This window comes from Lytechinus variegatus, chromosome 6, assembly GCF_018143015.1.
Source record: "Lytechinus variegatus isolate NC3 chromosome 6, Lvar_3.0, whole genome shotgun sequence".
NCBI classification, from domain to species: Eukaryota; Metazoa; Echinodermata; class Echinoidea; order Temnopleuroida; family Toxopneustidae; genus Lytechinus; species Lytechinus variegatus.
In genome coordinates, this window is record NC_054745.1 from 3,560,029 (window position 1) to 3,587,255 (window position 27,227).

Consider the following 27,227-nt stretch of genomic DNA (forward strand, 5'->3'; position numbering starts at 1 on the left):
TCGTGCAACTCTGCTGTCTGATTGGCTGGAAGTTGGATTAACCTTGCGATCCAGTCATAAGGATTTGACATGTCAAATCCTTACGATTTTCCTTGCGACTTGTCTCTGACCGGTCTGCGACGCTCAAGCTGACAAGAGCTGTGACGTCACATCTCCCCTCACTCCAGTCGGGTCGTAAGGTGTGCGGTGGCCTTTAGTGGCAAATTTGACAACTCCTTTGATCAGCATTTTATATAAATTGGCAGCACATGTATGTTTTGTTGCTATATGAATTTCACTGCCAGATATCTGAATGATATCAAAATCTATAACTGATTTTTATATTTATTTCAAGTTTTAGGAAATGCTCTAAGGTCTATCTAAAGAATTGTGTTGCAAAGAGTTGTACCACCAAAAAGTAGAACGATGAGATATCTTGGTGGCTCTCATCTTTCTCTCTCTTTTTTTTGTGCTCTCATACTTTTTTTTAAAGCACATTTTAAATATTATGTATTATCAATTTTACTACCAATATCATAATTATATCAAAGTTAGTACATTTCAAAAATGATGGAAATTTTACTATTATTCATACTATTGTATTAACATCAAATAAATGAGAGTTTAAATTCTAAATTAGGTCTTAGTGAGAAATAGAATATTGAAAAACCTGGGGGGGGGGGGGAAATACATCACAGCTGAAAGAGAGAGAAATAATAGTAAAGAATATGTTCTTCAATTACTTATTACAAGCAATGCATACAGATAATGGGTACTATCGAGTCGTTTGCATACAACCAGGGGCGCATTTCATGAGAAACTTGTCGGATGTTTTATCCTTCGGTGCACGGTGTGACAAGCCCTCCATCGTCAGACAGTTACCATAGTAACAGTCAGACCTCAACCAATCGAAATCAAGGAAAGTTATCAGATATGACAGCTTGTTGGATGACAAATAATGATGGAATGCTCTCCTGAAATATTATATGTAGCACCCTAAATCCAAGAAATCAGAGGGTGGTTTTAAGTTTAGTGTCAATTTGGTGTTGGTGTTGAAGAGATGACAACCTGATCAAGAACATTTCAGTATCTTTAAGGCTGAAAATCAGTACTTGGGTAAGAAAAATCAGTATTTTTACAGAAATACCATAGGACAACACATAAAACTGAAACTTTAGAAACCAGTAATTTGCATGAATCCACCAGTATTCTTTCTCATTTTTCAGAAATAATTACTGAAAACCAGTACTACTTGGCAGCTCTGGTGTTGGTGTTTACACAGGCCATAACACTGAACTTGAAATAAAAACTGGTGCTTAGCACAGTGTTGAGCACTCAATGGAGAATCCTCATGGTGTAGTGGTCCTGACTCTTGCTTTCTAAATCAGGGGATCAAGTGTTTGAATCCAAGCACAGCACAGCCCTCCTTCAATAATGTGTTAACACTCACTTTGCCACTCGCCACCCAGGTGTTAAATGGGTACCCGGTAGGATGCAAAAGACAGTGTAAATTTCCTAGAATTGGAGCTTAGCTCTTTTTAGAATCAGAATCCTCCCCAGGGAGTGGAGTAGTACACACGTTTTGTATGGGAGAGAAGGAATCCACTGAACTGCTGTCTGTAAGGGCCTAGAGCATATGTACCATGGTATGAAAAACTACAAAAGTGATATATTATTATCAAAATGTGATTGGTATTATATTAGTTCAGATTCTTTTAGGGGAAAAAGTGACAATTGCAAAGTAAAAACTCACCCATTTTATGTGGTCGCATTGCAATCGTAACTACTTCCCATAAAAGATTCATAACTAATATTTCAAGATTACTGAATGAAATATAAAAGGCATGAATTAACTAGCATTATACTTGTAAATCGATTTGCGGCATTATAGCTGGTAGTCAAACATTCTCAACACCAACACCAAAAGTGACCTTGAAATCACCCTTTATCACACCTACCCCCCCAAAAAAAATACAATAAAATGACACAAGATTGCACTTAAATTATAACAGGCGCCCTCAGCACATCGATATCGTGACGTTGATACCGAGGTTACCGTTTTCTGCGAAGAGTTGCGCGATACTAGAATCGAAGACTAGACAATCGCTGTTCATGATGGCGGCTTGGACGCCTTCGTGGATGGAGCGGGGTGTGGCTTCCCATGATAGCCGTCTCCTATGGCCGTTCAGTTCTAATCTGTAACAGCAAACGAGAGGGAATTATTATTGCTATTGACTGACATTGAAGGGAGATATAACAGATAATGCATGATATCATAAGCCAGTGGAGTAGGTTTCATGGTACAAGAAAGAGTGTACCGTGAAACCTTCTACACTATTTCTCTTCACCATGGAAACCTTCAGAAGTTAATATTATATGCTATTGACTGAAATTGAAGGGAGATTGGCTAAGTAGGTCAGTTACTGTGGCATCAAGTAGAGACGAGGCAATCATGGGGCGGGGGGAGCAAAATTGCCCCCGACATGCCAAAAAAGACCCCAAAATGAAAAATAACCCCTGACATTCTTATACGGTCCAATCTAAACTGGATTATAATCTACACCGTAGCAAAGTTTAACTTGAGAGCTAAATACTCTAAAAGTAGCCCCTGAGTGTTTTTAATAATTTCCCGCTGGAGGTAAAATATTGTCCATATTTTCATTAATGGACCGATGAGCGCGCAATTAAAATAAAGTTAGTTTTTAGTAAACAGATTTCCCACATTCAAGGGCACAATATGAATCTGTTTAATGTATACATAGGATCACAAAGGAATGTTTTTAAATGCATGTGACATGGGAGGATGTTAACAGTCAAGCCTCATTATACATTATACTTCAAGTCTTAAAACTTTTGTAAACTTATGACATCAAAATAATTGTATTATGATGTCATGGCTCATGCCAAATGAGTCCATTCTGACATCAGTCATGTGACATCATGAGTCTGCCTGTACACCTCTGGACAAATTACATCATACTAAAAACTTCTACAAATTATCAAGTTGCTGTATATTTTGTCATGCCCCCCCAAAAAACAACAATTTGTTTCGTCAATGGCTTTGTACGCGAAAAAATCTTGCTGAGCTCTGAAGTGCCATATATGAATTAGCTATTACAAACCTATAAGCAAAATTTTCGGCTTGTTTTCTTGATCCAATCAGTTGGACGATAGCGAAGAATTGCTGGAGTCCATCGTACTTCTCTTGCTTCTCCAGGACGAGCATAAAGTGATGGCCGAAGCAGCTTTGCATCATGACCCAGTCCACAGCACCAGGAAGATTGATGTCGGTAGCTAGGAATACAATATCTTCACCTGTTTGAAAAAAATAATAAAGAAAATAATGCACAGGTATTATAATTTTGCATGAAGTGATGTCCAAAGCAGCCTTGTATTATAACCCAGCCCACAGCACCAGGAAGATTGATGCCTGTAGCTAGGAATACAATATCTTCACCTGAATGAAAGAAATCATCAACAGGCCCAGCGGAGCAGTGTAAGTAACTCCGCTATAAAATGAATATATAACCGTCATCAATGTACACGGAGAGTTCATTCAATTTTAATGGAAACCTTATCTGCTCATATTTTTGCAGTTTGTGAACAAAATTCTCTCAAATTTTGAGGGCTTGTTTAAAATCACAACATTAATTCATCCTGAAAATAATCATTTCATATAATCAAGTAGTTTTCATTTACTGATCTTTTCATTCTCATTGTCTAAACACAAAAAATAAATAAATAAATACAATTTGAATAAAAACTACCACCATACTATTTCCAAAAATATCTGTACACTCAAATGAATATAAGTTTTGCTGTGTATACTGCATGGAGATGCGATGGCAAGGACACGCACAAGCTGCAGCCTCTGCCTAGATAACAGGCTAAAAACCTTATTGGGCAGACCCATTATAACGATAGGCTGTGAGAACCTAGCATTACCTTGCAACGTGGTGATACTCTTGTGGGCATGCGTCAGGTGGGGCATGACTTGGTCCAGCGATCCTTGCCACTTGCAGGAGGCCCCCGGGCAAGGACAGGAGTAGGGGCGATACTCGCACGTTTCTTCGTGGTCCTGCTTCTCGTTGTAGGACATGGTGGCCACGCAGCCGGACGATGCGTAGCGGCACGGGAACATGACGGTCTGGGCTACCTTCTCCATAGCTAAATTCCTGATGCTCCCTGAAAGGATATTAAATGCAAGAAGAAAGTGGATTATTTCATTTAAAACCTTAAAGATAAATTATACCAGTTATGGTAGTGATTCCAAAATGAGTTCAAACAGAATCCGTTAAAATGAACATCCAAATGTTTGTACAACTGAATGTATAAATAAAAAATATGTGCCAAATGGCTGCATGGAGAAGATTGTGAAATTGTTGAGAAATGAGCGAAATAAGCACAGAATTTCATAAAGAGTCTGGTATTTTTCCAAACACACATATATGCCTTTTTGTGTTAATGATCATCAGAATTATCCGTTTTCAGCTATCAAGATTTCACGATTTCATAAATATATGTTTATTTTAATGTACCAGAACTAAATATATATTATGGTGGCATTTAATCTTGATTTCAAAGACTTTCTCATGAAATAATTATTTTCTGCAACTACAGTAACTTCTTTTACCTGAAAAACTAACTGAAGCAGCTTTACATGGAGTTTGGCGACTTCTAAAACATGGTTGTTTGGCAAGTATATTTTGTACGCGCTTACACCATATGCACATCTTTGCCTTGCGCATATATGCACCACAATATTTTCGGCCAGGTCATCACGTCAGATGTTTTTAAAGAAGATTTTTTTTCTGTTTTTTACAACTGTCCATTATCTTCCTCTTTACAAGTTACTACCAGAAAAAGACAATTCTGGGTGTGAATAATTTCAATCTAATTTTTTTGCATATCAATTGGTGCTTTACAAATACAATGTACCCTTAACCCTTAACTCAAGATTGGAGCGGGCGTCAAATCTCATTCTATTCTTATATACCATTGTTTCAGATGGTCATTTGATCAGGATATATCAGCTTCCTTTTTATGCAGAGATTGGTCAACAAAATAATACAACAAAAGAAGTAAATATCCTATTGCTTGTTATACATGTATTTGTCAACCAATTTCTGCATAAAAAAGGAGGTTGATAGCGTTGTACATGTATACAAAACACTTTAAAAATATTGATTTTACTCAAATCATTTTCATTTCAAAATTACACAACTTTAATTCACTACAGTGAATGGGGGTGCTGATGTAAATTTGAAAAGCAAAAAAAAAAAAGGGTTTTCAGTTCAAATTGATATCAAATTGGTCCCAAGAAATTTGTAAAGCAAAAAAAAAAAAAAAATTCCACTGCAAAATGTCGATCAAATTAGTCCCAATAAATTTGTAAAGCAAAAAAAGGGGGGTTTCACTACAAAATGAAGGGCATTTCAGTTACATTTTTACACATCTTCCAGAATACATGTACCTGGGGGTGCTGCCTATGGAGAATAATACACGCAGCATCCGACCCCCAAGGAAATTTTTGGTGGTGCTTCAACACCCCTAGCACCCCGCTTCCCAGGGTCATGTACACTGTGCATACATGCATACATGTACTGTACATATTATTACACACGTATGTTGGTACAAGTACATTTATATACCAAAAATATCTTACTGCATAATGTCAAAAGTGACAACTAAACAGGAAGAAGAAATTTGAGGTTTCCCGTGCACTACTTTCACAATCTCTACACTCGCTACTGGCTTCAATCCAGTCCAAAAGGGGTACATTCAAACAGCTGTTTGTTAACATTCAACTTCATGCACAACTGATGATTAGTGAATTTTATTTATAATGTACATGTAGGCTAAAATACCAACATTGATATGTTTTATTTTCAGGCTTTTTGTTGATTACAGTACAACCACAAATTTTACATGTATGAGTAAATTAAAACAGATACATGTAACTACAAAATAGAAGCGAATAACTGGAATATACAGGGAGACTTTAAACTATATTAAGTATAACGTCCTACATGTATTTTTAGTATAATGTATCACACTTCCTGTGTATGTCTTCAACCTACAATGTATGCTCATGTACATGCATTCCTCCGTGTTCATGCACCCCAATAATTAAAAATTTTCAATTCAGGGCCCCATTTCATACAAAAAAAGGTTGTTATACGAGCAACTTTTGCTTGAATATCACCTTCCATTGAAAGATTCAATCAAAAAACAGAATTTCCACTGCTGTCAAGGTAGGTGATATTCTAGGAAGAAATGTTCACAGCAACTTTTTATGAAAGGGGGCTCAGGGCCCTGTTGCATAATATACATAATATACATCCGAGGTTGGATTGGCATTACTATTTTTCCCAAGGGGCAAAATAGCTTATGCCAGTACAACCAAGGATGAATAATTCCCTCTATACTTTTGAAATAAAGGCCTGGTACATTTGTTTTATATCCTACTTTAATAAGTTATAGAAATAGATCTTGATAATCTAGTTCTTGTACTCTTAGATCATCCTTTCTTTAATCTGAATCAAACTAGCTGCGCTGACTGACCTACTTTTCCTGAAGCGCTCAGTGCGCGGAACGCGTATAAGTGCTTGCGCCATCATGATCTGTGACGTCAATGATGGAATAGTCGACTATTCCATCATTGATGTCACGGAATAGCACTTTTTCTTCGGTGGGCGTTTCATTTTCGACATCATCGCAAAATAGTGAGAATATGTTAGATCACATGATGCTATTTTAACCAATCAGCATACAGGATTTAATTTATGAAGGATATAAAAATTACTATTATGGTCACTTTGCCATCCGATGGTTTCTTTCACGGAAACTTTGATTTTGATTGGCTAATGAGCATTGTTACCATGCAGTGTAGTTACCATAATAGTAACCTTCATGCAACGGGACCCAGGAGCCTTTTTATGAAAGGCATCAGATCCGACGAGACAAAAACCACCCGTGTTTCTCAGCCGATTAGAACCCAGGAAAGGTGTCTCACAAGAAAAGCTAATGACAGCACCTATCAAAAGGCAACACCATTTTCTTCTTGAGTGTTTAATAGGGGATATGCTTTTCACACTACATTTTCTTAACCCCATTCTATCCTTTTAACACAGACTATCTTTAAATGCAGACTACACTTAACCCCATGCTACTTTTTTTTGAAGGGGGGGGGGTCAGACTGTCTTTCTTAACCCCATACTATATATGGTTAGCAGGGTTGAGGATTTTTACACACTGTACATGCTTTTAAGCCCGGACTAATGCAAAACTTATTGAAAATTGATGACTTGACCGATTATTTTCCCCGATAAAACTGATTACCACAGTGACTGTTTTACTGCATTGATTTTTTTTTTATATTTGTGAACTATAATTTTCACATACATGTTTTCTTTGTTTTACTAGGAGTGGGCTATACATGGGTCAAAAATACTTTTTTTGTAATTTCAGTATGGGAACAGTTTTTTTTTATTCCTTGTAATGTATCTCAACATGAAATGACAATATTTTTTGTCTTGGGTCCGAGAAAAAAGTGTGCCGGGCCAAAATCCAAAATGGCCGCCAAAATCACAGTTTTGGCCACAACTTCTTTATTTGGTGGTCTTTTTCTTTGGTTTTGGTGTCTATTCATATGTATTTGGGGGCAGGCAATTTGTTTTTCCTATAATTAGTACTTTTAAACCATTATTTGTAGAGTTAAAAGGTAATTATACCTAATTTTTTCAATTTTTATAGCCTTTTTTCAGCCAAAAAGTAGATTTTATCGTCCTGGGGTTCTTGGATATTAGATGGTACGAGGTCAACAATAGCAAGCAGCTTCATAGAGCTATATCGCTTTTATTCCTCTACTATGGGTTTTACGGATATTTGTGAAATATATCTTTAAAAAAAAAAAGTTAATTATCCATAGGGGCTATACAGTATACAATGTACTGTACATACTGCACTGCATAAATGCATTGGCCACCATGACAAGGCATGTATAAACTATAGTGTTATACATGTAGAAATGAGCTCTTACATGTAGGTTTAGAATTAGATGCCTCATAAATTGAAGATATGTTTTGTCTCAGAAACTGAGGACATGTTTTGTCAAATGTGCTAATTCAGGGGGCGGAGAAAGGTAATTAACCCCACATCATGGCATTTACACTGTAGATATTCTGGGCCCCGTTGCATAAAAATTTACCATTATGTTAACTTAATGGTAACTTACATGGAATCCTTGGTTCTGATTGGCTGTTATCAACATTACCATGATTATATAGTTACCTGACCCCATAAACATAGGCCAGTTAGACACCACAACCAGGTAAAAAAGCCTCCAAATGAAGAAGATATGGCTACATGTAGATAGTGATGTACGTATATGATATGTGATATTTTATGTGCAATTTACGTTGCTGGTGCTGGTTTCATCATGTACATGTACATCAGCTGACATGCAATCAAATTCACAATTCACAATCTAATGTTAAACCTAAAGAGCTTATTTCTATGACACTATAGTTTATATACAGGCCTTGTCATAATGTCATGGTGGTCAATGCATATGCAGTGTAGTATGTACAGTAATAGTACTGTACATTGTATTGCCCCTATGCCTATGGATAATTAACATTTTTTTTAATTTGATAAGATATATTTCACAAATATCCGTAAAACCCACAGTAGAGGAATAAAAGCAATATAGCTCTATGAAGCTGCTTGCTATTGTTGACCTCGTACCATCTAATATCCAATAACTCCAGGAAGGTAAAACCTACATTTGGCTGGAAAAAGGCTATAAAAATTGGAAAATTTAGGTATAATTACCTTTTAACTCTACAAATAATGGTTTAAAAGTGTAAATTATAGGAAAAACAAAATGCCTGCCCCCTAAAACATATGAATAGACACCAAAACCAGAGAAAAAGACCACCAAATAAAGAAGTTGTGGCCAAAACTGTGATTTTGGGGGGTTTTGGCGGCCATTTTGGATTTTGGCCCGGCACACTTTTTTCTCGGACCCGAGACAAAAAATATTGTCATTTCATGTTGAGATAAGGTAAAAGGAACACAAAAAAACTGTTCCCACAGTAAAACCAAAAATCACCCATTTATAGCCCACTCCTAGTTTTACCAACTCATTTTTTTGTTATTCATTTTGTAATAAGCACCTTTGCATTGTAAAATACCTGCTTTGAAGTACCATGCCATGTCTTCATGTGGAACAAGCTGTTCATTAACCTTTCAAAAATAAAGGTCCAAAAAGCAGTGGCAATAGTAGTCAAACCAAACAAAGAAGAAGCCACATGGATATTCATGACTTTCCGCCCCATTGTCGGTGATTAATAGTCCACTTTTCATTAGCCCGATTTGGTTTAAATTGCAGCTCTTAATCGCACTGCAATTGCTAGCGCCGCAATAAGCCTGCTAAGCAGGGCCAGATACTACCGTACTATTGACTCTACTAGCATACTACATGTACTTGGAAAAACATAGTGTGAAAACATACTGGGCAAAGCCTAACCCTCGGGAAATTGGTGGGGCTAAGACGCCCCTCCCCCCTTAGTCCCACCTATTTCCCGGGGTTGAGGAAAGTTTGTGCAGTGTGAATAGCATAATAGAATGTGACGGTAAACCGCCGATTCGTCTATTGCCAACTTAGTCTACCTTCATTTAGTCTATTGTCATTCAAAATATATTTCTTCTGAACCCATATGGTCCAATAACCATTTGGTCCAATCATCACTTTGTCTAATCACCAATTCATCTATGACCACTTCGTGTCATAACCAGTTGGTCTAATATCCCTTTTATTTCCATTCATTTTGACCAACTAATAGTCTGATGAGACCAAACTGTATGGACTAAATGCCTATTGGACCAACTGGTTATAAGACAAAATGGCGACTGGGCCAAATGTCAATTAGACCGTGTGGATAGGTGGATGAACTGATGGTACCCAAAATGATGATAGACGAGTTGGTAACTGGATGAATTGACATTAGACCAATCAGAAATAAACCAATCGGAAATAAACCAAATCAAACGACCTGAAACTAGTCTGCATGCACAGACCTGGTTTTCATGCAATACGCATATATGCTTTTCACATTGCATTTCCTTAACCCCATACTATCCTTAACCCCGGACTATCCATAACCCCATACTATCTTTTTTTGGATTCACACTGTCTTTCTTAACCCCATACTATCTGCTTAGCCGGGGTTAACGCCTTAACCCGGACTATCCCACAGCTCATGAATATTGATGATTTTACCATACAGCATGTGATTAACGTGCAATTTCGATTTCTTTGATTGGCTATTGCTTAGCCCGGTTTCGATTCACAATGCATCTCTTAGCACCGCAATTGTGGTGCTAGCACTGCAATATGCCGGCTAACCCTGCTTTTTTGCAGGGCCAGATAGTACGTACTATTTACCGTCCTAGCCCACTTTGCTAAAACATAGTGTGAAAACGAAGTGGGCTAAACTTAACCCCGGGAAATTGGTGGGGCTAAGACCCCTCCTTAGCCCCACCAATTTAGGACAAAAAGTGCAGTGTGAAAAGCATAATAGTGCATCATGCACAATCTGAATAAGCGAGACTAGATTCACTACATGTACAAGTATGTACTGTGTCTGCTGATATGGACAGAGAGCTTGATACCTAGTCTTCGCGCTGTATGGTAAAATTGCTGAAAGTATGAGTCTATGCTGGCAGACTAAACCCCTACTTTCAATCCTCTTAAATTCTTCCTTTCTTATTCCATTTTTATTTTTATTTCATTACTTGAAAATCATAGAGGGTTGTGAACGCCTACTGATGACTGCAAATAACAATTATTATAAGTATTTTTTTTATCCTTTCTTTCTTATACTCTTTATATCCCTTGACCCCCCCCCCCCTCCGTCTTTTTGGTCGTTTTCCAATTTTGTTTTATTTTGCTATTTTTATTTCTATTCTTTTTTTTTCTATTTCATCATTTTCTGGTAACTTGATGCCTTTCGATATATTTTGTGTAAAACAATCTATGTAATAAATATGTATTCCGTTTCCACATTTGTTCACTCAAAGTAACAACTTATATTTTTCTCCCCATTGGGAGCCTAATTTTCTACAAGCTCTGCTTTTTATTTAGGCTCCTCACTTTTTTTTACATTTTTAGTGTACCTTATGCTTAAATACTTATGTTAGATACTTAATTTTATCATTGATACAGTATGCGTATGAACACATTTGTTATGTATATTATGATATTTGTTTTAAAAGTGGAATCAATAAATGAAAATAAAAATGAAAGTGGCTTTGTTGCACGAGACAAACTACATGTAAAGTACAGTACAGTGTGTACACTGCATGGTATTTAAAACAGTCTAAATGATGTCTTCCAAATGGGCCCCGACACATGGAGCAGCAACTGAATGTAGGTCCGTATTAACAGGACAGCATGCTTTTTCACAATTCCTTCTTTTTTTTCATTTTTCACTTTTACTGAAAAATCATAACCTATTCTATGTAAGTCAAGTGACTCCTTGCACCTGAAATAAAGTACAGCGCGTACACTGCATGGTATCCTAATAGGTGATTTTTGCTCCAGCACTAATTGCTCCAGGCTATACTTCATCTACACATCTAAGATATAGGGTTAGGGTTGCAATATGGTTTAATGTTAGGTTTAGGATAGGGTATAGACGTAGTTTAAATCCAAGGATAAAGTTGGTACTTTTTCATTCCATTTGTGTGAGGAATTTACATGCATACCACGAAGCAATTGCCATCGCAGCATATGTCATGGAACCATTTTAATAACACAGTAATAGTTGTCTTACCTAATGGACCCCTACACGTGGGGCAGCAGTTGAGTTTGGGTCGGCAATTAGAGCAGACTAGATGACCGCTCTGACACTGAAGGATCGGTGGTAGAACATAGTCGAAGCACACCGGACATTCAAACAGGCTTGCAAGGTCCTGATTGGTCGTAGGGGTGTGGCTTCGAGCCTTTCCATTGGCCGCAGGTCGGCTCATGCTGGCCACGCTATGCAGCTTGCGCAGGGCTGAAGAGAGAAAGAAAAATCAGATAAAGTGGTCAGGCAACAATTTATTTTTTTCATTTTCGGGGCTACTTTTCACAAGAAATCTACAACGTTGGATAAGTTTTCAGAATACCAGTTGTGGTAACAATCTCCAAATGAGTTCAAATAGAATTCAATAAAATTACCACCCAAGTGTGTACATGTATGTTGTATAAATACAAAATCTGTGCCAAATGCAGGGCTCGACACTAGCGGCGGTCCGACGGTCCCAGACCGGTAAAAATCGCTGTCGGGCCGGTAGATTTTCAGAAATAGGAAGATTTACTGGTCCGACATGACCAGTAAAAAATATCATTGTCGGGCCAGTAATTTTTCCGAAAATAGCACGATTTTAAGGGTCCGACATAAAAAGTAATAAAAACCATTGTTGGGCCAATAACTTTTCCAGAAATGGTCAAATTCACTGCAAACCATTTCCCCCCGACAAATTCTGTCATTCACACACAGAATGAATCACACACAAGTATTACTAGAGTAGATAGATACATTGTACATGTAGCTAGCCAGCCACACGATCCACATGGTAAATTCTCTACTGGCTGCGCGAACGAAACTTGGCTAAACTCTGGCAGAAATCTCTCACATAACTGTCAAAATTCACGGTTCATACTCATGAAAGGCTCTTATAATGTCCATATTTCCTAAAAATTGGAGTAACTCTGTCATTTGTAAGCAGTAAAAGGAAAAATTTTCATTTCTGTTTGGTTCAAACAGATCGGGTTTCGGGTGACATCGTCTGAATACATATTAGCCCCACATATGCATTTATGTGTGTGTTGATACACTTGGTTTCTGACTTTCTTTCGTAGCTACTTCAATTGAGCCAAAACGATACTGATAAAATATTTATGATGATGGTTTTACATGGAGCTTTCTTCCTCTGTTTTCTTCCTATCTTTCTTTCCTTCTTTCTTTTCAATCTTTCTTTTCAATCTTTCTTTGTTTCTTCCCTCTCTTTTTTCATTTTTTGTTAAAGTTTTTCTTTTTTATTTTCCCTTTTTTCTTTAATTCGTTCTTTCATTCTTTCTATCCTTATAGAAGATATTTTTTTCTTTCTTTCTTTCTTTCTCCCTTCCTTCCTTTCATTCTTTCTATCCTTATAGAAAATATTTTTCTCTATTTCTTTTTTATCTTTCTTTCTTTCTTCCTTCCTTCCTTCCTTCCTTCCTTCCTTCCTCCCTCCCTCCCTCCCTTTTCCTTTCCTTTCCTTCCTTTCTTTCTTTCTTTCTTTCTTTCTTTCTTCCTTCCTTCCTTCCTTCCTTCCTCCCTCCCTCCCTTTTCTTCCTTTCTTCCTTCCTTCCTTTCTTTCTTTCTTTCTTTCTTTCTTTCTTCCTTCCTTCCTTCCTTCCTTTCTTTCTCTCATTCTTGAGTCCATCCATCCTATATTCATCCCTTCTCTTCATCCTTTCTTTCATTCCTTCTTTTTACCCTTTTCTTTCCTTCATTCTTCGTTACTTTCTTTGTTTCTTCCATCCATCATACCCTTTCTTTTTTTCATTTCATCCTTCTTTCAGCCCTCTCTTTCATTCATTCCTTCCTTCTATCTGTCTTTTTCTTTCCTTTTCCCTAAAAGTTGCTAAATCTATTATTTTACCTTTCCTTTCTTTTTTTTGACTGCTTGCTTCCTTTCTCTCCTTTATTCTTTCATTCCTTTCTTCCTTTCATCTATTCTTTTACTTTTTTCTTTTTGTATTGCTTGCTTCTTTCCTTCCCTTTCTTCATTTATTTCTTTCTTTTTATTTCTTTTCCTTTCCTTCCATCCTTTTATTCTTTCCTTTTATTCTTTCTTTTCCTTCCTTTCTTCGTTTCTTTCTTCGTTTCTGTCTTGCTTTCTTTTTGTCCTTCATTCCTTTTTTTTATTTGGGGGGGTAAAAAAGGCTAGAAAAATAAACTTGCGCCTTTTTTAAATGTTTTCTTTATTTTTTGGGACCAGTAGATTTTACGTTCGGACCAGTAAAAATTTGAAAAACTGGGTATCTACTGGTCCGACATGAATAGGTTGGACCAGTAGAAAAAATAGGTTAGTGTGGAGCCCTGCCAAATGACTCTGGAACAAAATGTGTAATTCAATACTGAGAAATTAACAAAATAATCATGGAATTCCATAAAATGTTGTGTATTTTTCCAAACAATCTTAAAACACTGTCCCACGTTAGGCCACATATGCCCTTTTGTGTGGGTGATCATCAGAATTACAGGTTTTCAGCTAAAATTTCATGATTTATCACAAATGAGTTTATTTCAATGTACCAGAACTGCATGTACCATAATCTACATGCATGGTGGCAATAAAGATAAATGAAAGTAGTTGCAGTAAACACTGATTTCACAAGAAAGTGTGTAAAACCAAGCTTAATTGTCAGTATATCATCGAGGATCTAGATCTGGTACAGCTACATAAACTGAACTTTGTGAATTCTTGAAATCTAGGCTGAAAAATGTTCACACTGAAGATCACTAACACAGATACATGTACATGTAAGCGCACGTGGGACAGTGTATTATTATTGCTTTGAATGTCGGCCCGACGCTTGACCCGAATCCCGTGCTTATTTGCTAGTTTCTCCGCAATTACACAATTTCTTCCGGAATCCTTTGGCACTTTTTGTCTCACCTGCGAAGCAAAGTGAGACTATAGGCGCCGCTTTTCCGACGGCGACGGCGACGGCGGCGGCGGCGGCGTCAACATCAAATCTTAACCTGAGGTTAAGTTTTTGAAATGATGTCATAACTTAGAAAGTATATGGACCTAGTTAATAAAACTTGGCCATAAGGTTAATCAAGTATTACTGAACATCCTATTAGAGTTTCATGTCACATGACCAAGGTCAAAGGTCATTTAGGGTCAATGAACTTAGACCATGTTGGAGGAATCAACATCGAAATCTTAACCTGAGGTTAAGTTTTTGAAATGTCATCATAACTTAGAAAATATATGGACCTAGTTCATGAAACTTGGACATAAGGTTAATCAAGTATCACTGAACATCCTGCATGAGTTTCACGTCACATGACCAAGGTCAAAGGTCATTTAGGGTCAATGAACTTTGGCCGAATTGGGGATATCTGTTGAATTCCCATCATAACTTTGAAAGTTTATGGATCTGATTCATGAAACTTGGACATAATAGTAATCAAGCATCACTGAAAATTTTGTGCAAGTTTCAGGTCTCATGATTAAGGTCAAAGGTCATTTTGGGTCAATGAACTTTGGCCGAATCGGGGGTATCTGTTGAATTACCATCATAACTTTGAAAGTTTATTGGTCTAGTTCATTAAACTTGGACATTAGAGTAATCAAGTATCACTGAACATCCTGTGCGCGTTTCAGGTCACATGACCAAGGTCAAAGGTCAATGAACTTTGGCCGAATTGGGTGTATCTGTTGAATTACCATCATAACTTTGAAAGTTTATGGATCTGATTCATGAAACTTGTACATAAGAGTAATCAAGTATCACTGAACATCCTGTTCGAGTTTCAGGTCAAATGATCAAGGTCAAAGGTCATGTAAGGTCAATGAACTTTGGCCATGTTGGGGTTTTTTGTTGAATAACCATCATATCTCTGTAAGTTTATTGGTCTAGTTCATAAAAAAAGGGAAATAAGAGTAACCATGTATCACTGAACATCTTGTGCGAGTTAGAGTAGTAAAGTGAGCACTGCTGCTATATTGAACCGCGTGATGCAGGTGAGACGGCCAGAGGCATTCCACTTGTTAATACAAACAGCCACTTTGGTGGTCATTTATTGGATTCTGTACGAACTCATTATGAAATCGTTACCACAAGTGGAATTTATCATTAACTTTGATTTTAAAGACTTTATCATAACTGTTTGCTGCAACACCCTTTAACATTGCAGTGAGTAGGAATTTTCCGGGCCCTTTTTTATTCATTTCCCCATGTTAGTGGTGTTCATTTTACCTGACAGCTTGGATGCTTCTTAAAGGGGAAGTTCACCCTGACAAAAAAATTATTGTAAAAATAGCAGAAAAAATAATAAAAAATATTGACAAAGGTTTGATAAAAATACATCAAGTAATTAAAAAGTTATTAGAATTTCAATTATTTGATTTGTGACGTCATATGCGAGCAGCATTCCTACATAGCGAATGGTAAAAAATCAATGAAATGTCATTTTCTCAGAAAATTGAAAATGGTTTTCACTTTACCTTTTGTATATCAATAGACAAATCATTTCACACCCGATCATGAATAGAAAACAAAATTAAGTCATCAGGAACCATACAAAATTTGAAATTCATGCATTTTATATTACATAACACATGGGGCAGCTGCTCGTTTATGACGTCACAAATCCAAAACTTTGAACTCTAATAACTTTCTTACTCTTTAACGGATTTTCCTCACACCTTCACCAATATTTTTTAACATTTTTTCTGCTATTTTTACAACAAAGTTTTCTTTAGGGTGAACTTCCCCTTTAAGGCGACCGCACATCTTGCGACTGGTCTGCGACCCGATTTCAGAATAAAATGTAGTAGAATTTGTGCTAATATTGAGACTTGGAATATCTTACTGTGTAATGTTCTAAATCATTGTATGAATACCTATGTTCAAATCTGTGACTATACTATCGTCCTTCTTAGAATAAAAGCGGATATAGTACCCAGTCGTAATGACGTCATAGCAGTCATACGATTGACTACGATTTGAAACTAATTTGGCCTTTACTCCAAAATGAGGGCTTGCAGTCTTTCAAAATGGTTATATTAGTATTCTTTCAATTAATTTTAACCTCAAATAAAATTATATGTTCCATTCACATCTTCAGAAAATGAGCAAAATGCGATTTGTTCTAAAATCGGATCGCGAACAGTCGTAAGGTGTGCGCTGGCCTTTAGATAGAAAAGTAGACTGAATTCTTTGAGGTCCTATCTGAGGGACCTTGGAAATGTTTCATGAAAGGACTTGTCGTTTTATCCTTCAAGTCCTATTTCATCTGACAGTTGCCATAGTAACAGTGTTTTTCAGCCAACCAAAGTCAAGGAAGTTGTCAGATCTGACGACTTCTTGGATGAAAAATGTTGATGAAGTGCTCCGCTGGGCCCTGTTGCATATTATGGTAACCTTGCCATCCTACGGTAACGTGAATGGAATCTTTGATTTTGATGAACTGTTGATCATCGTTACCATGGTAGTCTAGTAGTAACCATTGGATGGCCAAGTTATCATGAGTTTTATGCAATGGGGCTCTGGGGTGGTATTCTGAGATCCATTTCATCTCAGATGAAATAAAATATTTTATCTCCCTTAAAATCGATGAGATAAAATACCCTTAAAATCTCTCCGAATTGGTATTCTGAGAACAATTTTATATTCAATTTATCTCTGTAAGACACAACTACTTTTTCATCAATATCCAATTAGAAACGCGCTTTTATAGCTCTCTCGTGTCACTCAACCAATTTAAATCCATTCCGCCAGGTGTGGCAAAGGGGACAGATGCGTCAATTTATTGACTTCAAATACGCTTGTGCGTCTTTACAGAGATTTCTTTTTAACAAAAAGGACAATACTCTCATCTTTTTTCGAAGTCTCTATCGCATCTTTTCAAGCATCATTTCAAAGACAATATTAGTCAAAAAAGGTCTTATGAAATACTTTCTGATTGTACAGGAATAACATTGAGGTGTTATTCTCAATAAATATATAATTTTCCTTCATTTTCATGTCAACATTTGGGGTTAATTCACCTAGAAATATTGGTGAAATCAATGTCGCGGAGATAAAATAGCCCCTACCCTCTTTTAGGTTTATTTTATTTTTTTCATCCAAGTAACTTGGGGGCAAGCATATCATCCGCGTTGCAATACCCAGATACGCGATGGGTATGTCTACGCTGCCACTGCTCTGTTGCGTATCATCATACATGTAGATGCTTGCCAGCAAACAAGTGCACCCAGCGGAGAGAACTGTCTCTTGCTCTGACTCGACTCTGAGCATGCATGTTGAGTGGGTTTACACTATTATTAATTTACACGTCAGTGCATGCCGCAACCAGTAGAGGCGCACGGCCAATATGGGAGACTCTCTCCAATAGGGGAGATTATCTCCCACATTGGAGACTTGCTTTGCAAAAGGACAAAAGAAACAACACCAACAAAAGCATGATTTTTTCCACCCAAAATTTTGTCTCACTGAGGTCAGAAGCCCATTTGTTTTGTGTGTGATTGACAACAAAAATCCTTATCAAAACAAAAGTAGACGGTGAATTTTTAAAGTAGACCGTGAAAAGGGGTAATTTGTCATGAGGAATCTGCTTACCGGTATCACATTTTTATTTGCCGCCAAGGAAATTAGTCTCCATAACTGGAGACTGTCTCTGAAATCGGATACCCCAATTCTTTACAAAACTCATTTCAAAAGTCTCTGATATTGGAGATAAATTCCCACATTGGCATGATTGGAGACAGTCTCCAAAATTATTGGCCGTGCACCTCTACTGGCAACGCCCAGTTGAACTTTGGTTGGCATGCCCTTTGGCTTTTGTTGTTATTTTGATGAAAGACTTCTCACAGATTTAGGCTTGATCTATTTTCATCACATCCGTGTTAATGACATTGTGCACTGTGTGCAGTACCAGTCAGTGAGTGTGATACTGAGATGTGATCGGCTGGTGGCAGCAGCGCACAGCGGCAGTCATGGGCCATGGCAGTCGAAAAAATGAACACAACTCACACTCAATCATGAAATACTGGCAGTTTCTCACACAAAATCACATTTCTGAAAGGAAAGTTCCGCAAATAATGATGTATATTTATCATAGCAAGCTAAAGGATATAATAACGTATACGAAAGTGATTTCTTACTCAGTTAGAACTCGTTCTTTCATCACGAGAAATGTAAGAATTATGGGCCGAGCACAGGAAGAAGCCATGTACAAAGTGAATGGGTAAAATTTGCAGTGTTGTTGTCTACGGGGTTTCGCTGATCTCATTCTTATTTCGTTTGTATTCCCGTTTACAGCCGCGGTGTTGAACAAAAAGGACTAGAGTCAGCGAACTACACACAGCGCAAGCAGTTGCCTCTTTCTTGCATTGATGTACTAGTAAAAGCGGGAGGGGGGGGGGGCTTTTTTCATTTTTTTTTAAAATGGTGGTGATTTTATTTACCTGATTGCTAAGAAATTATGAATACTTGTAAGCAAACATCCATCTCAGTTCAGTCTATTTCCCTTTCTTTCTTTTTAAAATGTGCATCATATCAGGCAATATGTTTATCTAAGACACCAGAAATGCACCATAGGCTCTATTGGTTTAAGACAAAAAAACTTAGGAAAAAGACTTAGGCCTACATCCGGGGGGCGTTTCATCAATATTTTCGTCCGACAAGTTGTCAGATCTGACAACTTTCCTGGATTCTGATTGGTTGAGAAGCACTGTTACTATAGTAACTGTCGGATAAAACATTTGTCGGATAAAACGTCTGACAAGTCCTTTCATGAAATCCCCCGGTCCCTAAATGGAGAGATTTGCTTAGTTACAGTTGTGGTTTGATTGGTTTGAAGATTTATTTACTGTTTCATTTGACATAATGTATATAGAGTTGCCCTGATCAATATTATTGTTTTATTTTAGTTTTTCCCATTTCCCTTGTTATGTCACGTATTTCAATTGTATGGATGAGTTGTTTTATTTATGTATTAGGTCTATTGTCTAAATATGTCATGCTGCATTTATTAAAAAACGGATGCAACTTTGAGGAATGATTTTAGTCATGAAAGAAAAATTATCTGAAATGAAAAAAGGGAAAAGAAAGAAAGAAAGTCAATTAAAAGAAATAAGCTAGAATGAATAAAAAAAGAAAGCCAATTAAAATAATTAAGCTACCTCCATTGTATTGTTAATTTATTTTTATATAAACTTATGCTTTTATCTTTGAAAATAAATGTTTCAGAATTAAATTGAATTGAATAGGAATTGCAATTGAATTGATGTTTGCTTGTTTATTTTCCGATTATTAGAAAACACAATACATACACACACACACACACACACACACGTATATATAACATAAATAAATAACATAAATTTCATTAATTGAAATAAACAAAATGAATCGCAAATATGTTGAATAGATAAAATAAATAAAATAATCGAAAGGAGTACCCATTTCAGAGAATGCTATCCAAAAGAGCATATGGAAATTTCAATTGGGTGTAGGCTTATGTCAGTATATGGCAATATTCAAACCAATCATAAAATTGATCATAGCTCATGAAATCCATTTATGAATGAAAACCTTTAAGTTAATACGGGAATATTAGTCTAGACATATGATATTAAATGAAAGGAACAAAAATAAAGTAAATAATTAATGACTTAAATGAACTGCATTTATTAACAAACGGATGCAACTTTGAGGAATGAGTTTAGTCATGAAAGAAAAATTATCTGAAATGAAAAAAAGGAAAAAAAAGAAAGCCAATTAAAAGAATAAAGCTAAGAAAGAAAGAAAGAGAGAGAGAGAGAGAGAAAGAAAGAAAGAAAGAAAGAGAGAGAGAGAGAGAAAGAAAGAAAGAAAGAAAGAAAGAAAGAGAGAGAGAGAGAGAGAGAGAGAGAAAGAGACTAGAGAAAGAAATAAAGAAAGAAAGAAAGAAAGAAAGAGAGAAAGAAAGAAAGAAAGAAAGAAAGAGAGAGAAAGAAAGAGAGAGAGAAAGAGAGAAAACAAGAAAGGAATAGAACGGGCGGGGGATGCAACCGAGCCATTTTTTTTTGGGGGGGGAGGCCGGGTGAACATGCACAGAATGTTTGATGGTCGTGTAAGCCTACATGCTTTCTTTTACTGAAAAGAGGGGCTACAACTCCCCCGGGCCGTCGTTCCGCGGCCCCTGGGATTATTTTTTTTATGCTATAAGTTTTTTCTTCCAACCCTGGCTTATAATAGCCCAAGTCTAAAGGTAAACTGCGGAGTTGAATAACAGCAGGAATAGCCTGTGACGCCTTAATTCTTCTTAAAAAAATAAAAATAAACAGATGAATGAATCAATAAAACGAATAAACAACAAATAATTAATTAGCCTTTATTATAAACAGGTAGAGATAGATAGATAGATAGATAGATGGATGGATGGATGGATGGATGGATAGATGGATAGATAGATAGGTAGATAGATAGGTAGGTAGGTAGCTAGGTAGGTAGGTAAGTAGATAGATAGACAGATAGATAGATAGTTAGATAGGTAGATATATGTTTGTGATTATGAAATCCGAGGGACTATACCTTTTTGCATCCTCGCTACAGCAGGCGTAGAAGATGACGTCTGCTGTTCCTCCGCTGGTTTCGGTTCCAGGGTGATGGCTGATGGTAGGTTAGAAGAAGAAACAAGGATCTACCTGAAAAGAAGATGAATAGCCAGAGAATGAATTGTGTTTCCCCTTTCATCATTTTTTTTGATAAAAAAATATTTGGGCGTCGCTAGGTTATATGGACTTTGTTTATTCAGAACATCAGGAGGGTGATATTTGTGTCTTTCACCCATTCATTCGGTCATCCATCCGTCCGTCCATCCATCCATCCATTCATTTTAATTCATTAATTCATTCATTTATTCGTTCGTTTGTTCATCCATCCATCCAAAAATTCACTGCATGCTTTTTCATTCATCCATCCATCCATCCATCCATTAATTCAAAATATACATCTCACATCGGGCGCAAAGGAACGTCTTAATTTGAAAGAAAGTATGTTTGAGGGGGGCTGACCACCCCCCCCCCCCCCACCAACACTTTTTTTACTATAAAATAAATAAAACGTAAAATTGACCATCTGAATGGGAAGGGGGGACCCCCAAAAAAAGCTTTCAGACCACTTTAGAAGGGTGGACCCAATAGCTACCTCGATGTTTGTTTGTGGATGTATAACTTGACGATATATTGCCTAATTATGAAACTTGTCGTAAAATTACTTGAAACAAATAAAACGAATTAAAAGTTTTACAACATTTGTACACAATCGATTTTGAAGTCGTTGAGTTAAACCTACAATATAATGTGTGTGGGGATTTTTTTTTTGTGAGGGTGGGGAGGGGGGGGGGCTGTGGAGGGCTTGTCTCCGTCCCCCTTCCACGGAACAGCGCTGTCCATGCATGTGTGTATGTTTAGTAGGCCTAAAAGAAAAAGTTGGGCTATAGGGAAGAAGGGAACAAGAAACTGAAATATATATATTAAAAGTTTATATAGGACAACGGGAAGCGGCGTATAAATGAGTAAAACAAAAACGATGGGCGCACGAGGCAAGATTTCTATATAAAGAAAAACTGCGAGCAAGCAAAGTTATTGACTTTTTAATACAAATATAAATTTTTGAGAGATTTTGACGTAAGAAAATAATGTCAGATTTCACTTTCTTAGTTTTCTTTTCTTCCCTTTCTCCTTTTTTCTTAGCATTTTTTTCGGGGGGGGGGGGGGGTGGTCCCCACGCAACTCTATCAGTACCAGGGGCGGATGCAGCCTTCGCCAATAGGGGGGGGGGGCGGATTTCTTTTTTCAGCCATATTTTCCCCGATCGGAGGCTCGAGGAAGATTTTTTTCTGAGGGGGTAGTTCTAATAGTCACTTCTGAGCTTTATTCTTATAAATCAACATAAATATATGATATCATAATCCTTATTTATATAATGCGAGTGCAAAGCGCGAGCTAATTTTTTTTTGAAAATTTTATGTTCTTTTTCCTCAAATTTGAACATTCTGGGCAAATTTTGTCACCCTGAAAAAGATGTGTATGCAACTAAGTAATTACTACGAACGCGAAGCGCGAGTAGACATGAAGTTATGGGAAATGTACCTGTTAAAGACTGCTTGCCTTAGCCATGAAGACGTTACATGTTTCAACAATCAAACAATGCGGGCGCGAAGCGCGAGCTGAAAAAAATATGACATTTCTTTATAAAGAATGGAAAATTTTAATCAATTTTTATAATCGTGAACAGGATAGCTAAATAACTCATTGATGCGAGCACGAATTAAGTGACAGAGGAAAAATCGAGATTTAGACCTAACAAATGGGACACTCTATTGATGTTTTGTATTGATGCGAGCTCAAAGCGTGAGCAGAAATTTTTTGATATTTGTGATCTGAAACTGGATAATGATTTAAATAACAAACAACAAATTGAGTATCTGAATAAAAAATGCGCGCGCGTGTTCATGTCTAGAACTAGAATCTTGGCATTGAATATAAATACATCTTTTAGCATGAAAATTAAAGCGAGCGCAAAGCGCGAGCTTAAACTAAAAAACGAGTCAATTTCAGAATTATATTTCAAGCACTTTGTAGGAAAACTGTGAGGTGGATATGGATCGCACTTAATAAAGAGCTGACATTTCTCATTGTTACTACTTTGAGTTTTGCTTAGCGCGAGGTGAAACAAAAGGGACAATTAAATTATTAAATCAATATCTTATTAAATAATTCCTAATGAGGGCGCGAAATATGATGATATTATGACCTGAAAACTGGAAATTTCAAGCACCTATGTAACTATAAATATGATGCATCAGTTAATATATTTTTTACCATTATAATGCGAGCGCAAAGTGCGTGCCAATTTTTTGATAAACTGTCATGAAAAGGGGATTTTAAGCAGTTTGTTGTATAATCAATATTGAGACATACATAACCCTCCAATCAAATGCGAGCGACAATCAGACCTGAAAAGGGATATTTTGAAAACTTTATGGAATACACGAACCTGATAAATCAAAATTTTCTCTCGCTGCGCGCTCGCAGAAAATGTTCAGACGATAAAACTGACATTTTTACAGAGCACTTAAAAATAAATTTGTAAATCACACAAAAAAATGAAAGTTCGATTTCCGAGGTAAAATATGTTTGTATATTGACTTCCAAACTTGATATTTGAAATCCATATTGAACAAGATGTGGATATCACAGGTTCGAAATGCGAGCGCGAAGCGCGAGCGAAAAATTTATGAAGTAACACTCAGATTCTTTTTTTTTCCAAGTGTTTCCTTCATCTTATTTTATTCGCTCGTCTTCCTCCTCTTCTTTTTTCTCCTCTCTTTTCCCTCCTTTTTTCTTTCTTTCCTTTTTGTTTCTTTTTTTGCTCCGCCAATAGGGGGGGGGGGGGGGGGGGGGTGCGGGCCCCTCGCCTCCTCCCCTGGATCCGTCTATCAGTACACCAGTGAAGCAATTGTACCATCAATCCGATCTACATTATATAGCTACTGCCTACTGGCCAAATGTGATCAAAAGTCAGAATCAGATCTTTAGAATTTCTCTCTGTTATAGACATTGAACATACTTTCGTTTACGTTATGCAAGCTTATTCAAAGTATTTTTTACATCAAGCCCAAAATAACATGAATATATTCATGATTATGACGACATTCTCTTTCTTTTTGTACAAACTTGGGGCCTACTGCTATTCCATTGGTTACAGCGCGGCGCAAACTTTTCCATGACCATAGCCATCTAAAGTTTTGTTTCTCGTCACGAAACTTTTAATTGTAGGCACTCGTATGCTGCAATTAATATATACTCACCAGACGCGAGGACGGAGCTACTAATTGCTGCTTATGTTTCTAATTCCTCAGTAATCATCCATTTTGGAAAGTAATGATGGATTTCAGGAACTAATTCAATTATAATATCCAATACTAGCGAATGACGATAGTTCATATGAAATAACGTGCACCATGCACCCAATCTGCTAAGCTAAAACACTGACGCGAGCCAATGCTGCATTAATCGGCTAAATATTGAGGTTTATGGGATTTCGTTGAACTTGGGCTTTGAGCCATGATCACGGAATACTGTTAATGTTTCCGATTTTACTTGTGCCAGCGTTAAACGAATAAACAGTATATTTGCCAGCTAGTACAAAATCCCGCATCCTTTGCACTTATAGGCTCGGCAGAGTATCAAAGTATTGAATGTGAAACAGTGGTTTGGGTTAGATGGTCACGAAAGTTGGTTTCGAAAACGAAGAGCTGAAATCATTACATACAATTAACAACAGTGGTTCAATATTTCCTTTTGTAATCTACGACAGGCAGCCAATAGTAGAGAAGAACATATAGAGTCATATATCCATCAGCTGAAACAACCATTCAAGAGTGAAATCTCCGAACGTCAATCGAACAATCGAATTATAGCATTATAGCCTCAGCGGGTATTTCACTCCATAAGTAGGATGAGCAATACTTCGCACAATCATTTCATATCTCCATCATTATCTTCTAAACCGAGTCAACAAAAATGTTGTTATATTTCTTTTTTCTTCAAGAAAGTCAATCGATAAAACTCTATACAGTGTTAGGTTTCTATATTGTCCGTTCTCGAATGTTTGAAGAAAGTGCAGAATAGAGTTCCTGATCTAAGTCGGTGACATCCTTCCACGCGGAGAGAAAATACAGATCCAAGATTCTAGAAGCAACTCAAATTCATTAGCGCGGATTTGTAACATAAATTCCATCTCCTTCCATCGCCTTATTATCACTCTTTTAATGTGACAGTCGTCTGCGCTAGCTGGCCAAGCCGTATCGCGATTCCTGCGATAATTTTAAGGTTCCGTTGCCAAGTCGACACGTTATGGTGACGACATGAAATGAGCCATGAAAGTTCTTCAACCCCAATGAAGGAACAAAACAATTCTACATGATTTTACAAGGAATATAATTCTATGAATTTATTTCTTCAATGTTCTTTTTATGCTGAGTTATTAATTGATTGGATTAATTGATTGATTGATTGATTAATTGATTGATTGACTTTATTTGGCAAGTCACCATAACATATATAGCATTAAAATATATATATAAATAATAGGGTTGCACAGGATGACCCACGAAAGCTCGAAAGCTTATTTCCAGTGGATTTTTTTTAATAAAAAAAGGTTTCACTAAATGGAGATTATTTTTGGTCAAGAGAAATTTGAAAAGCATAAAAAGGGTTTCACTGCAAAATGAGGGTCATTTAGGTCCACATAAATTTGACACGCAAACAAAAAAAAAAAACAACAAAGAAGGGTCTCACTGTAAAATGTAGGTAATTTGGAAAACATTTTGTCAAACCTTGCCAACTAGCGGCCTACCAGAATTCCAGGGGGTGCTGTCACAGCTGCCTATGTGGAGAATATTACACACAGCACCCATTCAAAGGCACATATTTGGTAAATATTGTCAGTGTTTAATCATTGAACAATTTCACATGACATTTTTTCCAAACAGTTTTTTTTTATTATAAATTATTTAACTATTATGCATTTGTAAATTCCTTTTTTTTTCAACGTTTTTTTTTTCAGTTAGGTATATCACTGTTTGCCTTTATAAATTCACAAGTTTATTTATATTGGCATACCTAATTGTAAAACCCGTAGTTTCAACTGAATGAATTTAACAATCAATTTGAAATAAATCAATGTTAACATCAGAACGTGCTCCTATATAATGACATAATGTGATAATAAGTAATCGTTTAAACGTGTGATCATGCTAGTGAAAAGTAATTCCATTGTTTCTTTAATTGTTATCAGGATCTATGCATACTGAATAAGAAGGGGAAGTTCACCCTGACAAAAAGTTTATTGTAAAAATAGCAGAAAAAATGATAAAAAATATTGACGAAGGTTTGAGAAAAATTCATCAAATAATTAAAAAGTTATTAGAATTTCAATTATTTGATTTGTGACGTCATATGCGAGCAGCATTCCTACATAGCGAATGGTAAAAAATCAATGAACTGTCATTTTCTCAGAAAATTCAAAATGGTTTTCACTGTACCTTTTGTATATCAATATAAAAATCATTTCACACCCGATCATGAATAGAAAACATAATTAAGTCATCAGGAACCATAAAAAAATAAAATTCATGCATTTTATATTAGATAACACATGGGGCAGCTGCTCGTTTATGACGTCACAAATCCAAAACTTTGAACTCTAATAACTTTTCTATTCTTTAACGGATTTTCCTCAAACCTTCACCAATAATTTTTACTATTTTTTCTGCTATTTTTACAACAAAGTTTTTATCAGGGTGAACTTCCCCTGCCGATGTTGGCATATTTTTCTATTAAAAAATGCTCACCGGTTTTTTTTTCCACATTACAGCACTAATTTCAAAGAAAATTAATGATTACTATTTATCATTGTG

At 36.5% G+C, this 27,227-nt stretch overlaps 1 protein-coding gene across 3 annotated transcripts; it reads right to left on the reverse strand.

Moving 5' to 3' along the window:
- Nucleotides 1-838: 838 nt before the first annotated feature.
- On the reverse strand, nucleotides 839-25,541 carry LOC121416856 (E3 ubiquitin-protein ligase SIAH1). 3 transcript variants are annotated; one of them, XM_041610374.1, is made up of 6 exons: nucleotides 24,615-25,541; nucleotides 21,332-21,440; nucleotides 11,820-12,044; nucleotides 3,925-4,164; nucleotides 3,102-3,294; nucleotides 839-2,175 (listed from the first exon to the last, which is right to left on the reverse strand). In XM_041610374.1, the coding sequence occupies exons 2-6, from the start codon at nucleotides 21,339-21,341 to the stop codon at nucleotides 1,998-2,000; spliced, it is 846 nt and encodes a 281-aa protein (XP_041466308.1). In that variant the 5' UTR covers nucleotides 21,342-21,440; nucleotides 24,615-25,541; the 3' UTR covers nucleotides 839-1,997. The 3 variants fall into 3 exon arrangements, with proteins under 3 accessions (XP_041466308.1, XP_041466307.1, XP_041466309.1); XM_041610373.1 differs by having other exon boundaries at nucleotides 21,332-21,444; XM_041610375.1 differs by lacking the exons at nucleotides 21,332-21,440; nucleotides 24,615-25,541 and adding an exon at nucleotides 18,919-19,013.
- Nucleotides 25,542-27,227: the final 1,686 nt, after the last annotated feature.

Bases quoted from the DNA above. Each gene is read 5' to 3' on its own strand.
- LOC121416856 (XM_041610374.1), bottom strand. The intron at 3,295-3,924 runs GTAATGCTAGGT...TTTTTCAAACAG, and splicing joins GAGTATCACCACGTTGCAAG to GTGAAGATATTGTATTCCTA. The intron at 2,176-3,101 runs GTTTGTAATAGC...TTGCTGTTACAG, and splicing joins GCCGAAAATTTTGCTTATAG to ATTAGAACTGAACGGCCATA.